General features: G+C 43.2%; 1 protein-coding gene across 1 annotated transcript in view; it reads right to left on the minus strand.

Annotated features, from left to right (window-relative positions):
- LOC110523703 (protein phosphatase PTC7 homolog) overlaps positions 1 to 12363 on the minus strand; it is a 29469-nt gene extending 17106 nt beyond the window's left edge. The window contains exon 1 of the mRNA XM_021602632.2: positions 11216 to 12363. Within this exon, the coding sequence (XP_021458307.1) occupies positions 11216 to 11417 (202 nt within the window). The 5' untranslated portion in view covers positions 11418 to 12363. The remainder of the gene's footprint in view (positions 1 to 11215) is intronic.
- Between the last annotated feature and the right edge of the window lie 2263 nt (positions 12364 to 14626).

A 14626-nucleotide genomic window follows, 5' to 3' on the forward strand; every position in this document is an offset into this window, starting at 1 on the left:
CCTGAAATTTGGCAAAAGGTCGCAAAGTTCAAGGGGGCCGAATACTTTCGCAAGGCACTGTACCTTCAGGCGTTTGGAAATTGCTCCTAAGGATGAACCAGACTTGTGGAGTTCTACAATTGTTTTTCTGAGGTCTTGGCTGATTTCTTTTGATTTCCCCATGATGTCAAGCAAAGAGGCACTGAGGTTGAAGGTAGGCCTTGAAATACATCCACAGGTACACCTCCAATTGACTCAAATGATGTCAATTAGCTTATTAGAAGTGTCTAAAGCCATGACATCATTTTCTGGAATTTTCCAAGCTGTTTAAAGGCACAGTCAACTTAGTGTATATAAACTTCTGACCCACTGGAATTGTGATACAGTGAATTATAAGTGAAATAATCTATCTGTAAACAATTGTTGGAAAAATAACTTGTGTCATGCACAAAGTAGATGTCCTAACCGACTTGCCAAAATGATGACTACAACCTAAGTATATGTAAACTTCCGACTTCAACTGTATATACACTTGTGATGATAAGAACATGTTTTTGTCTGAATTGCAGCTGTAACGACCCTTTGGGAAGAATTAAACTTGGTTAAGCTTCCCTAGAGTCCGTGAGTTATTTACTCTGAAAAATTAGTGCCTAACAGTATCCAACATACTGTCCATTGTGTGAGGGATAATTTGTTCATATGGCCCGAACAACACACACAGGCAAGGGGATTCGGTGTCCTCTGCCTAGCTTCTCCCCAAGTAGATCAAACTCAAAAATAATCTGTAGGGCACAAAGCAGTATTGTCTGTTAGAGAATGACAAAAACGCTATTAGTTCATGGGCAATCATTGTGTAGCATTTGTATTCCTACTGTAGCAGCATGATGCTTAATATTACACACCTCCAGACACACGCTAGCTAGCTACAAAACAACGGTAGTTACTCTACGACTAATATGAGAAAGCCAAAGTCATGCATTTACTCTTCGTCAAAGCATTTCTTCAATTTTGCTCCTGGTGAAATGCACTGAGGCAAGCTAGCTAACGTTAGCTATAACGTTGGGCTATAGTACGTTTTGGGTATAGTAAACAAAGCTAGCTAGCTCATCTAGGCTAGTAGCGGTACTAGCAAGCCTCATTATGACAAAATCAATCACGAACTTACACTGAACAACACCACCTTGTGTTAAAAGAGAGCTTATATTGCTAGCCAACTTCCCACAGCAAAACAACTTGTTTGTCATTTGCCTTCCTTTTCAGCACCCCTCTATCCATATGTGCGTTGAAACTTTGATAGTCTCTCTCACACACACGATCCATGGGGTCTGCAGTGTCTAGGGCTGTTACGGTGACCGTAGTACCGCTACACCTGCAGTCAGGAGTCATGACCACAGTCAAATTCCATGTGACCGTTGAGTCACGGTAACTAAGCTTCTCCAAAACTGTGCTCTGATGGTCATCAGTAGAATACCAAACTTGCTAACAGCCTGTTGGTCATGGCCAGTACTCTGCGCTCTATTGTCCCTCTAATCACTCTGAAATTAATGAAAATCTAATCGAAAATCAACGCAAACAATTCATGAGAGCTCTGGCATTCAGAGTTTGAGCGGAATAGGATAATCTATTGCGCAGCGAGAGCCAGTTCCTCATCGCTGGTTGATGCATGAAATAAAATAAGTGATCCTGTGGCACAACATTTCTATAGGATATGCAATTGCTTGCATGAGAAAACAGTTGATGAAAAGAGGATCGCTTGAGCTTTCTATAGGCTAGGCCTACTATATGTATTTCTCAACTTTCCATACGGTGCATTTGGGAAAGTATTCAGACCCCTTGACTTTTTCCACAGTTACATTACAGCCTTATTCTAAAATGGATTAAATACAAAAAAAATCCCCTTAAATCTACACACAATAGCCCATAATGACAAAACTAAAAACAGGATTAGAAATTTTAGCAAAAAATAATTAATAAACTGAAATACCTTATTTGCATAAGTATTCAGACCCTTTGATCATTCTTGAGATGTTTCTACAGCTTGATTGGAGTCCACCTGTGATAAATTAAATTGATTGGACATGATTTGGAAAGGCACACACACACACCTGTATACAAGGTCCCACAGTTGACAGTGCATGTCAGAGCAGAAACCAAGCCACGAGGTCAAAGGAATTGTCCGTAGAGCTCTAAGACAGGATTGTTTCGAGGCATAGAACTGGGGAAGGGTACCAAAACATTTCTGCAGCATTGAAGGTCCAAGAACACAGTGGCCTCCATTCTTAAAATTGAATAAGTCTGGAACCTCCAAGACTTCCTAGAGCTGGCCGCCCAGCCAAACCGAGAAATCTCAGACCATGAAAAACAAGATGCTCTGGTCTGATGAAACCAAGATTGAACTCTTTGGCCTGAATGCTAAGTGTTACATCTGGAGGAAACCTGGCACCATCCCTACAGTGAAGCTCGGTGGTGGCAGCGTCATGCTGTGGGGATGTTTTTCAGAGGTAGGGACTAGGAGTCGAATCAGGATTGAGGTAAAGATAAAGAAGCAAAGTACAGAGAGATCCTTGATTAAAACCTGCTCCAGAGCGCTCAGGACCTCAGACTGGGGTGAAGGTTCACCTTCCAACAGGACAAGAACCCTAAGCACACAGCCGAGACATTGTGTGTAAATGGTGAAAACATCCAATCTATTAAATAAAACACATGGAATCATGTAGTAACCATAAGTGCTACACAAATCAAAATATATTTCAGATTCATCAAAGTAGCCACCCTTTACATTTAAAGTTTTGAACACTCTTGGCATTCTCCTCAGCTTCATGAGGAATGCTTTTTCAACAGTCTTGAAGGAGTTCCCACATATGCTGAGCACTTCATACTGTGGTCCAACTCAACCATCTCCATTGGGTTGAGGTCAGGTGATTGTGGAGGCCACCACTCTCCTTCTTGGTCAAATAGCCCTTACACAGCCTGGAGGTGTGTTTTGGGTTGTTGTCCTGTTGAAAAACAAATGATAGCACACACCAGATGGGGTGGCGTATCGCTGCAGAATTCTGTGGTAGCATTCCTGGTTAAGTGTGCCTTGAATTCTACATAAAATCACCGAGAGTGTCACAAGCAAAGCACCCCTACATCTCCATCCTTCACGGTGGGAACCACACATGCCGAGATAATCCGTTCACCCACTCTCCGTCTCACAAAGACCAGGTGGTTGGAACCCTAAATTTGGACTCATCAAACCAAAAAGACAGATTTCCACCAGTCTAATGTCCATATCTCGTGTTTCTTGGCACAAGCAAGTCTCTTCTTATTATTGGTATCCTTTAGTAGTGGTTTCTTTGCAGCAATTCAACCATGAAGGCCTGATTTACGCAGTCTCCTATGAACAGTTAATGTTGCGATGTGTCTGTTACTTGAACTCCGTGAAGCATTTATTTGAGCCACAATTTCTGAGGCTGGTAACTCTAATGAACTTATCCTCTGCAGTAGAGGTAACTCTGGGTCATCCTTTCCTGTTGAGGTCCTCATGAGAGCCAGTTTCATCATAGTGCTTGATGGTTTTTGCAACTGCACTTGAAGAAACTTTCAAAGTTCTTAATTGTCCGTATTCACTGACCTTCATGTCTTAAAGTAATGATGGACTGTTGTTTCCCTTTGCTTATTTGAGCTGTTCTTGTCGTAATATGGACTTGGTCCATAGGGCTATCTTCTGTATACGACCCAGACCTTGTCACAACAGGTGATTGGCTAAAATTCCACAAATTAACTTTTGACAAGGCACACCTGTTAATTGAAATGCATTCCAGGTGACTACCTCATGAAGCTGGTTGAGAGAATGCCAAGAGTGTGCAACGCTGTCATCAAGGCAAAGGGTGGCTACTAAGTTGTTTAACACTTTTTTGGTTACAACATGATTCCATGTGTGTTATTTCATAGTTGATGCCAACACTATTATTCGACAATGTAGAAAATCGTAAAAAGAAAAGAAAACCCCTGGAATGAGTAGGTGTCCAAACTTTTGACTGGTACTGTATATTAGTAGGCTATATGTAAAGACCAGTTTAAACTGAGAATACTGTGGCGGCATATCAAGTGTTTGTCAAATTGTGAATGAGAGACTGATGAAGTGTTTGCAGCCTGCGCAAGAAACAGCAGAGCGCTTCCCTTTCATTAGACTTTTTCAAATCATTATGCAGCTTTAGAATGCAATAGAAATCCAAACATAGAAACTTAGGCTATATCACAACTAAAGTTGCATAAATAACTCTAAACCAAACATATAGGAGGACCTGTTTCTTCCTTAACCGCTCATCACAGAATATGTGTGCGCACTCAAATTGTTTTGGGAAAAATATTCTTTCCATTTTATTCAGCTATGATCTATCGTATTGTTTTTAGTATACAATCATTTAAAATAATGCCACAAGAATTATATGCAAATTTTAACTGCTAAATGAACTAGTGTAGCCCACAGCGATATGGCATAGCCAGATTAGAGCCTAACACAAGGACGACTCAGAATATGCTCTCCTGGTCTTCGGAAACCTGCCTAAAATAAATTGATTTATTGTGATGGTGTAGACTATATTAAAATGGATGTATTAGACTATTTTTAAATGTAGATGTTCCAAAGGTCCTCATCAGTGTCTTGCAGGCTATGCATGGAAGCCGGCGATGCTTAAAGTGTTTGTTAATTAATGGTAAATTACAGATAAACCAGCAGTTATTTGAATGACAACCACCGGCTGTCATAATCTCATGACCACCACAGCCCTAGCAGGGACCACCGTAGGGATGGTGAAAAGTTTCCTCCAGAAGTGGTGCTTTGCTTTCAGGCCAAAGTGTTCAATCTTGGTTTCATCATTCCAGAGAATCTTGTTTCTCATGGTCTGCGAGTCCTTTAAGTACCTTTTGGAAAACTCCAAGCGGGTTGTCATGTGTCTTTTACTGAGGAGTGGCTTCCGTCTGGCCACTCTACCATAAAGGCCTAAGGTCCTTCTCCCCAAATTGCTCAGTTTAGCCGGGCAGCCAGCTCTAGGAAGAGTCTTGGTGGTTCTAAACTTCTTCCATTGAAGAATGATGAGACCACCGTGTTCTTTAAGACCTTCAATGCTGCAGACATCTTTTGGTACCTTTCCCCAGATCTGTGCCTCGACACAATCCTTTCTCTGAGCTCTACGGACAATTCCTTCGACCTCATGGCTTGGTTTTTTCTCTGACATGCACTGTCAACTGCGGGACCTTGTATAGACAGGTGTGTGTGCCTTTCCATATCATGTCCAATCAATTTACCACAGATGGACTCTAATCAAGTTGTAGAAACATCTCAAAGATGATCAATGGAAACAGGATGCACCTGAGCTCAATTTTGAGTCTCATAGCAAAGGGTCTGAATACTTATGTAAATAATAAATTTGCAAAAATTTCCACAATCCTGTTACGGCTTTGCCATTGTGGGGTATTGTGTGTAGATTGAGGAGAAAATGTTTTATATAAAGCTGTAAAGTCAAGGGATCTGAATACTTTGCAGAACGCACTGTAGGAATATCATTGAGTCAAGTCCATTGGCTCTATTGAACAAGGACAACTATATATACTCTATACTAATGTGATTGTGCAATCAATGAAACACAAAGGCCACAATAATTCCCTACAAATCATGGCACCATTAAGTTTTTGATCAGACAGCAGGCTCGATCAACCAATGACGTTACTGAGCGAACTCCCCTGGCGCGAAAATAAATAAAAAATACCACAATTACAGTGGGGAGAACAAGTATTTCATACACTGCCGATTTTGCAAGTTTTCCTACTTACAAAGCATGTAGAGGTCTGTAATTTTTTATCATAGGTACACTAAATGTGAGAGACAGAATAAAAAAAATGTGATCCAGAAAATCACATTGTATGATTTTTAAGTAATTAATTAGCATTTTATTGCATGACATAAGTATTTGATACATCAGAAAAGCAGAACTTAATATTTGGTACAGAAACCTTTGTTTGCAATTACAGAGATCATACGTTTCCTGTAGTTCTTGACCAGGTTTGCACACATTGCAGCAGGGATTTTGGCCCACTCCTTTATACAGACCTTCTCCAGATCCTTCAGGTTTCGGGGCTGTCGTTGGGCAATTCGGACTTTCAGCTCCCTCCAAAGATTTTATATTGGGTTCAGGTCTGGAGACTGGCTAGGCCACTCCAGGACCTTGAGATGCTTCTTACGGAGTCACTCCTTAGTTGCCCTGGCTGTGTGTTTCGGGTCGTTGTCATGCTGGAAGACCCAGCCACGACCCATCTTCAATGCTCTTACTGAGGGAAGGAGGTTGTTGGCCAAGATCTCACGATACCATGGCCCCATCCATTCTCCCCTCAATACGGTGCAGTCGTCCTGTCCCCTTTGCAGAAAAGCATCCCCAAAGAATGATGTTTCCACCTCCATGCTTCACGGTTGGGATGGTGTTCTTGGGGTTGTACTCATCCTTCTTCTTCCTCCAAACACAGCGAGTGGAGTTTAGACCAAAAGGCTCTATTTTTGTCTCATCAGACCACATGACCTTCTCCCATTCCTCCTCTGGATCATCCAGATGGTCATTGGCAAACTTCAGTCGGGCCTGGACATGCGCTGGCTTGAGCAGGGGGACCTTGCTATTGTTTTTATTTTTGGCCTCTCTGGTAGGCCTACATTATGATCAAATAGCCACAGTAGCCTACTTGGCCACTTAAAACAGTAAATTAAAGCAGGAACAGCCTCAGTGTTCCCAGGAAACACACGTCGTAAGTTGCACAGGATTTTCACAACATTCAAGTTCGCGTTCAGCAGACCTGAAATTTGCTCAGTAACGGATTTTTTTGGAGAAAACACTGGTTAGGCCTACATCTTATCAAAACAGGGCAACTTAAAGCAGCAATATGTAACTTTTTGGTTGACCCGACAATTCACATAGAAATGTGAGTTATATATTTGTCATTCTCATTGAAAGCAAGTCTAAGAAGCGGTAGATCTGTTCTATCTTTTATTTTCAGTTTTGTACAAAGGCTATAAACAGCTGAAAATACAGAATGTTTGGTTTTGAGAAATATATATTTCACAGCGGTTTTGATATGGTACAATGATTCTCTAAACTATACATGTTTTGTCACAAACTGAAACTTGGCGAACTACTAGAATTTTAGCAACCAGGAAATGGCAGAGTGATTTGTGCATCTTTAAACCAAGCTAAGACGAATTAGCCTAACCCCAACTCTATTCAATGATGTACAATAAGAGTGTTAGAGATATAAATGTCATCCATAAAACTGCCAGTTAGTTGTTCATCCCCCCACAGCTCAACCACATGGCATGTGTTTTTCTGCAAGTAACAAAAGGCTCAACACCGAGAAGCATATGCCTAATCTTCTCAAATTAAGTGTTGGTTGATATTTGTCCATTCTTACTATTGTGCAAATGCGTTGCATTCTTGTGATTTAATTGAGACATTTCAATGGGTTTCAAATAGACACTTTTGTTCCAATGAATGAATTGGTAAAATGACAACGCATAGTGGTTGTCACGTGGACTGGGAGATGTTTCGTATTGCGTCAGATAACAACATTGACGAATACGCTGATTCGGTGTGCGAGTTCATTAGAACGTGCGTTGAAGATGTCGTTCCCATAGCAACGATTAAAACATTCCCTAACCAGAAACCGTGGATTGATGGCAGCATTCGTGTGAAACTGAAAGCGCGAACCACTGCTTTTAATCAGGGCAAGGTGTCTGGTAACATGACCGAATACAAACAGTGCAGCTATTCCCTCCGCAAGGCTATCAAACAAGCTAAGCGCCAGTACAGAGACAAAGTAGAATCTCAACTCAACGGCTCAGACACAAGAGGCATGTGGCAGGGTCTACAGTCAATCACGGACTACAGGAAGAAACCCAGCCCAGTCACGGACCAGGATGTCTTGCTCCCAGGCAGACTAAATAACTTTTTTGCCCGCTTTGAGGACAATACAGTGCCACTGACACGGCCTGCAACGAAAACATGCGGTCTCTCCTTCACTGCAGCCGAGGTGAGTAAGACATTTAAACGTGTTAACCCTCGCAAGGCTGCAGGCCCAGATGGCATCCCCAGCCGCGCCCTCAGAGCATGCGCAGACCAGCTGGCCGGTGTGTTTACGGACATATTCAATCAATCCCTATACCAGTCTGCTGTTCCCACATGCTTCAAGAGGGCCACCATTGTTCCTGTTCCCAAGAAAGCTAAGGTAACTGAGCTAAATGACTACCGCCCCGTAGCACTCACATCCGTCATCATGAAGTGCTTTGAGAGACTAGTCAAGGACCATATCACCTCCACCCTACCTGACACCCTAGACCCACTCCAATTTGCTTACTGCCCAAATAGGTCCACAGACGATGCAATCTCAACCACACTGCACACTGCCCTAACCCATCTGGACAAGAGGAATACCTATGTGAGAATGCTGTTCATCGACTACAGCTCGGCATTCAACACCATAGTACCCTCCAAGCTCGTCATCAAGCTCGAGACCCTGGGTCTCGACCCCGCCCTGTGCAACTGGGTACTGGACTTCCTGACGGGCCGCCCCCAGGTGGTGAGGGTAGGCAACAACATCTCCTCCCCGCTGATCCTCAACACTGGGGCCCCACAAGGTTGCGTTCTGAGCCCTCTCCTGTACTCCCTGTTCACCCACGACTGCGTGGCCACGCACGCCTCCAACTCAATCATCAAGTTTGCGGACGACACAACAGTGGTAGGCTTGATTACCAACAACGATGAGACGGCCTACAGGGAGGAGGTGAGGGCCCTCGGAGTGTGGTGTCAGGAAAACAACCTCACACTCAACGTCAACAAAACTAAGGAGATGATTGTGGACTTCAGGAAACAGCAGAGGGAACACCCCCCTATCCACATCGATGGAACAGTAGTGGAGAGGGTAGCAAGTTTTAAGTTCCTCGGCATACACATCACAGACAAACTGAATTGGTCCACTCACACAGACAGCATCGTGAAGAAGGCGCAGCAGCGCCTCTTCAACCTCAGGAGGCTGAAGAAATTCGGCTTGTCACCAAAAGCACTCACAAACTTCTACAGATGCACAATCGAGAGCATCCTGGCGGGCTGTATCACCGCCTGGTATGGCAACTGCACCGCCCTCAACCGTAAGGCTCTCCAGAGGGTAGTGAGGTCTGCACAACGCATCACCGGGGGCAAACTACCTGCCCTCCAGGACACCTACACCACCCGATGTCACAGGAAGGCCATAAAGATCATCAAGGACATCAACCACCCGAGCCACTGCCTGTTCACCCCGCTATCATCCAGAAGGCGAGGTCAGTACAGGTGCATCAAAGCTGGGACCGAGAGACTGAAAAACAGCTTCTATCTCAAGGCCATCAGACTGTTAAACAGCCACCACTAACACTGAGTGGCTGCTGCCAACACACTGACACTGACTCAACTCCAGCCACTTTAATAATGGGAATTGATGGGAAATGTAAATATATCACTAGCCACTTTAAACAATGCTACCTTATATAAATGTTACTTACCCTACATTATTCATCTCATATGCATACGTATATACTGTACTCTATATCATCGACGGTATCCTTATGTAATACATGTATCACTAGCCACTTTATACTATACTATGCCACTTTGTTTACATACTCATCTCATTTGTACATACTGTACCCGATACCATCTACTGTATCTTGCCTATGCTGCTCTGTACCATCACTCATTCATATATCCTTATGTACATATTCTTTATCCCCTTACACTGTGTACAAGACAGTAGTTTTGGAATTGTTAGTTAGATTACTTGTTATTACTGCATTGTCGGAACTAGAAGCACAAGCATTTCGCTACACTCGCATTAACATCTGCTAACCATGTGTATGTGACAAATAAAATTTGATTTGATTTGACGTAAGGACAAATGCACTTCCCCATGCATCTATGAAACTGTGTTCATAACCAAATGGGAAGGTGGTATTTACCCATGTACGACTGGGAAAAATCCACTTGAATGCCACTCCAACTGGTAAATACTAGTGGGAAACTATCATCCCTGAGCTGTGACTCCTTCCACATGCTGATCTCACCTACTAATGACCTTGATAACAACCTTTTCGGCAGTTAAATGCAACAAAACATTATTTATAAAAATCTCTATGAATGTGGTTTTTAAACACTATAATTTGTTTCCAAAACCACTTGCCACACACTGGTTGAAACAACGTTGTTTCCGCGTCATTTAAATCAAATTACGTTGAACCAACGTTGAATTAACGTCTGTGCCCAGAGGGAGCATGATAGCTGTACTTTTAGTTTATGGTTGACACAGCTTGTTGGCCATTAGCCAATCGGCGTTCTCAACGAGTTCAAAGCACGTGAATGCCTCCATCCGGTAATTACCAACTTCCCACTTGGTTGTGAATGGAGCACGAAACGTGAAATTGTCCTGGCAACATGGCTGCCTCCATGCTCAACCGTTCTGACCTTTAAAAAGCACGGGACAGTTCCCCCTAAGCGTTCGTGAAATACTTGTAAAAATCCACAACAACTGATAGCTAATGAATATTAAGATATATTCACTTCTCCTGAAATTGTCATAATAGCATAATAATATATTTAGTGTAACGCTTACGCAACGATCCAATTGTTATGTGCATCGAATATCCGAACAATTAGTAGCAAATGTAACACTATTTCTAAATTCAACATCCACATTTTGTCACGCTGATAAAATAGATGGTGTATACATAGTATTACTTTATGTAGCCTACATGTTCACATTATCGCCACTAGTAGCACTGGGGGGGCTTTTCCAGACTTCTAGGTGAAAGGTCGTTACAATTACTCAACAAAGTATACATTTTTTTTCTTCAACAAAGTATACATGTTTGGCAACTCCAGGCGCCGCAATGTTTCTCGGTCGAGTATAGTCCTACAAACCACAGCTGTACCGTAGAACTATTGTAAAACGGGGCCAACTTAAGACAGAGGTTCAGTCCGGAAAAGGGTAGGGAATACCCCTTTTGTTTTCGTGACATGACTGTGGGTGACATGTGCTAGGCTACATGAAGGTCAAATCTGAAAAATGCTATTATCCCCCAAAAAACTTGGCATATTTAAGTGTGTATTTTGTTAACATCCACGACTGCTTGGCTACTTCAACGGTGTCTTCACCAAACAGATAAACGGAGTATTAAAATACTTACCCAAGACATCAGCGGACCTATGCCGGGCAATGAAACAAGCGTCATCCCCGTAACACATCCCTTTCTTCAAGATCCCCTTACGAAAGTCTTTCCCAAATCCGCAGCTAGCGGTGACCAGACTGTAGTCCCGACCATCAGTTTGAGAGAGTCCGCCAAGGACAGCCCTCGCAACCAGTCTGCCATAGGAGAGTACGGATAACATTCCAAGAGCGAGCGGCCGTCTCTACCTGTCGAGACCTTCTCTCCACTTTCGACGTCCCGTGTCTACTTTTGGAGACTATTCTTCCAACATTCGTTTTGGATAATTCTGCCACTGAATAAAACGCACGAGTCAATAGACCGATAACACAATCGTAAAACTGGTCGCCGGCGTTTGTCCAATTCTTTATAGGGTGAAATTGCACAATTTGCACTGGTTCTTTAAGTTGTGGTGGATTTCATTGACACGGGTCCTCCGGTGTGCACCATCCTTGCCGACATGTTTCCACAGTCACACATAAATACACCCGAAACACAGCTCAATACTGGTCCTCCAGTCTTGTGATTCGTTTGCCCGACGTCACAACTAATGCGCACGCAAATGCAAGCTCTCCCTGCTCTCCGCAGCAAATCCATTTTAGGAGAGTTGCGCTTTATTTACTTGTCAGGAACACCGGGAGTTCAGACCCTCTGATAAAGGCTACATCAGTGCTTCGTGCGCAGAGTGGTTTGGATTGCAAAACAAAGCCATCCTTGAACTCCTTGCCTAATTAGACGAAAGGCACATTTCAAGCGACTTCATGTATGACCTGGATAGATGGCAGCATTCGTGCAAAACTGAAAGCGTGAACCACTGCATTTAATCATGGCAAGGAGACTGGGAAATGGATGTGTAGCCTACAAACAGACCAGTTGCGACCTCCAGCAATCAAAGAGGAAAAACGACAATACAGGGACAAGGTGGAGTCGCAATTCAACGGCTCAGATACAAGACGTAGGCTATGAGGCAGGGACTCCATACGGATTACAACGGGAAAGCCAGCGCCTCGAGGAAAACAGCATTGTGCCCCCGACGCTTGAAGTCGTCCGCATGTTTCCCAGCCGAAACAGTTCGTAGAGTTTGTGCATATATTATAACGATGTTTTGGACTTCGGTGAGTTTTTCCCCCGCTGTTCAGGAACAGGAACATTTTTCTGGAGGCAAGCGATGTTCGAGCCGAAGTCTACGCCCCTTCGTTGGTGATTGGTCAACAATAGGGATTCTTCAATAAAGTATTTGTTATCATTCAAGTTAGATTAGATGCACGAATGAGATCTATTTGTCAAAACGTGAAAATTAATGACAGAGTTACAGTTCAAAGGAAATCAGTCAATTGAAATACATTCATTAGGCCCTAATCTATGGATTTCACATGACTGGGAATACAGATATGCATCTATAGGTCACAGATACCTTAAAAAAAGGCAGGGGCGTAGACAACCAGTCAGTATCTGGTGTGACCACCATTTGCCTCATGCAGCGCAACACATCTCCTTCACATAGAGTTAATCAGGCTGTTGGTTGTGGCCTGTGGAATGTTGTCCCACTCTTCAATGGCTGTGTAAAGTTGCTGGATATTGGCGGGAACTGGAACATGCTTTTGTACACGTCGATCCAGAGCATCCCAAACATGGTCAATGGGTGACATGTCTGGTGATTATACAGGCCATGGAAGAACTGGAACATTTCCAGCTTCCAGGAATTGTGTACAGATGTGCATTATCATGCTGAAACATGAGGTGATGGCGGCGGATGAATGGCACGACAATGGCGCCCCAGGATCTTGTCACAGTATCTCTGTTGCTTCAAATTGGCATCAATAAAATTGCAATTGTGTTCGTTGTCAGTAGCTTATGCCTGCCCATACCATAACCCCACCACTACCATGGGGGCACTCTTGTTCACAATGTTCACATCAGGAAACATGTCTTCATCTTTTTCTGTGAAATGTATTTTATTTCAGCTCATGAAACATGGGGTCCAACACTTTACGTTTATAGAAGTTTGCTGATGTGAACGTTGTGAACAGAGAGCTACCAGTCAAAAGTTTGGACACACAAACTCATTCAAGGGTTTTTCTTTATTTTGACTATTTTCTACATTGTAGAATAACAGTGAAGACATCAAAACTATGAAATAACATATGGAATCATGTTGTAACCCAAAAAGTGTTAACAAATCCAAATATATTTCAGATTCTATAAAGTAGCCACATTTTGCTTTCATGACAACTTCAAATCAAAGTTTATTTGTCACGTGCGCCGAATACAACAGGTATTACAGTGAAATGCTTATTTACAGGCTCTAACCAATGGTACAAAAAAGGTATTAGGTGAACAATAGGTAAGTAAAGAAATAAAAATAACAGTAGAATGACAGTGAAAAACAGTAGCGAGGCTATAAAAGTAGCAATACAGACACCGGTTAGTCAGGCTGATTGAGGTAGTATGTACATGTAAATATGGTTAAAGTCACTATGCATATATGATGAACAGAGAGTAGCAGTAGCGTAAAGAGGGGTTGGCGGGTAGTGGGTGGCGGGACACAATGCAGATAGTCCGGTTAGCCAATGTGCGGGAGCACTGGCTGGTTGGGCCAATTGAGGTAGCATGTACATATGTACATTAATGTAAAGTTAAAGTGACTATGCATGTATGATAAATAGAGAGTAGCAGCATAAAAGAGGGGTTGGGGGGTGGGCACACAATGCAAATAGTCCAGGTAGCCATTTAATTACCTGTTCAGGAGTCTTATGGCTTGGTGGTAACTGTTGAGAAGCCTTTTTTTCCTAGACTTGGCACTCCGGTACTGCTTGCCATACGGTAGTAGAGAGAACAGTCTATGACTGAGGTGGCTGGGGTCTTTGACATTTTTTAGGGCCTTCCTCTGACACCGCCTGGTGTAGAGGTCCTGGATGACAGGCAGCTTAGCCCTAGTGATGTGCTGGGCCATACGCACTACCCTCTGTAATGCCTTGTGGTTGGAGGCCGAGCAATTGCCGTACCAGGCAGTGATGCAACTAGTCAGGATGCTGTCAATGTTGCAGCTGTAGAACCCTTTGAGGATCTCAGGACCCATGCCAAATATTTTTAGTTTCCTGAGGGGGAATAGGCTTTGTCGTGCCCTCTTCACTGTCTTGGTGTGTTTGGACCATTCTAGTTTGTTGGTGATGTGGACACCAAGGAACTTGAAGCTCTCAACCTGCTCCACTACAGCCCCGTCGATGAGAATGGGGGTGTGCTCGGTCCTCCTTTTCCTGTAGTCCACAATCATCTCCTTAGTCTTGGTTACATTGAGGGATGGGCTGTTATTCTGGCACCATCCGGCCAGGTCTCTGACCTCCTCCCTATAGGCTGTCTTGTCGTTGTCGGTGATCAGGCTTACCACTGTTG

The sequence above is a fragment of the Oncorhynchus mykiss genome, chromosome 5 (genome assembly GCF_013265735.2).
Source record: "Oncorhynchus mykiss isolate Arlee chromosome 5, USDA_OmykA_1.1, whole genome shotgun sequence".
NCBI lineage: Eukaryota > Metazoa > Chordata > Actinopteri > Salmoniformes > Salmonidae > Oncorhynchus > Oncorhynchus mykiss.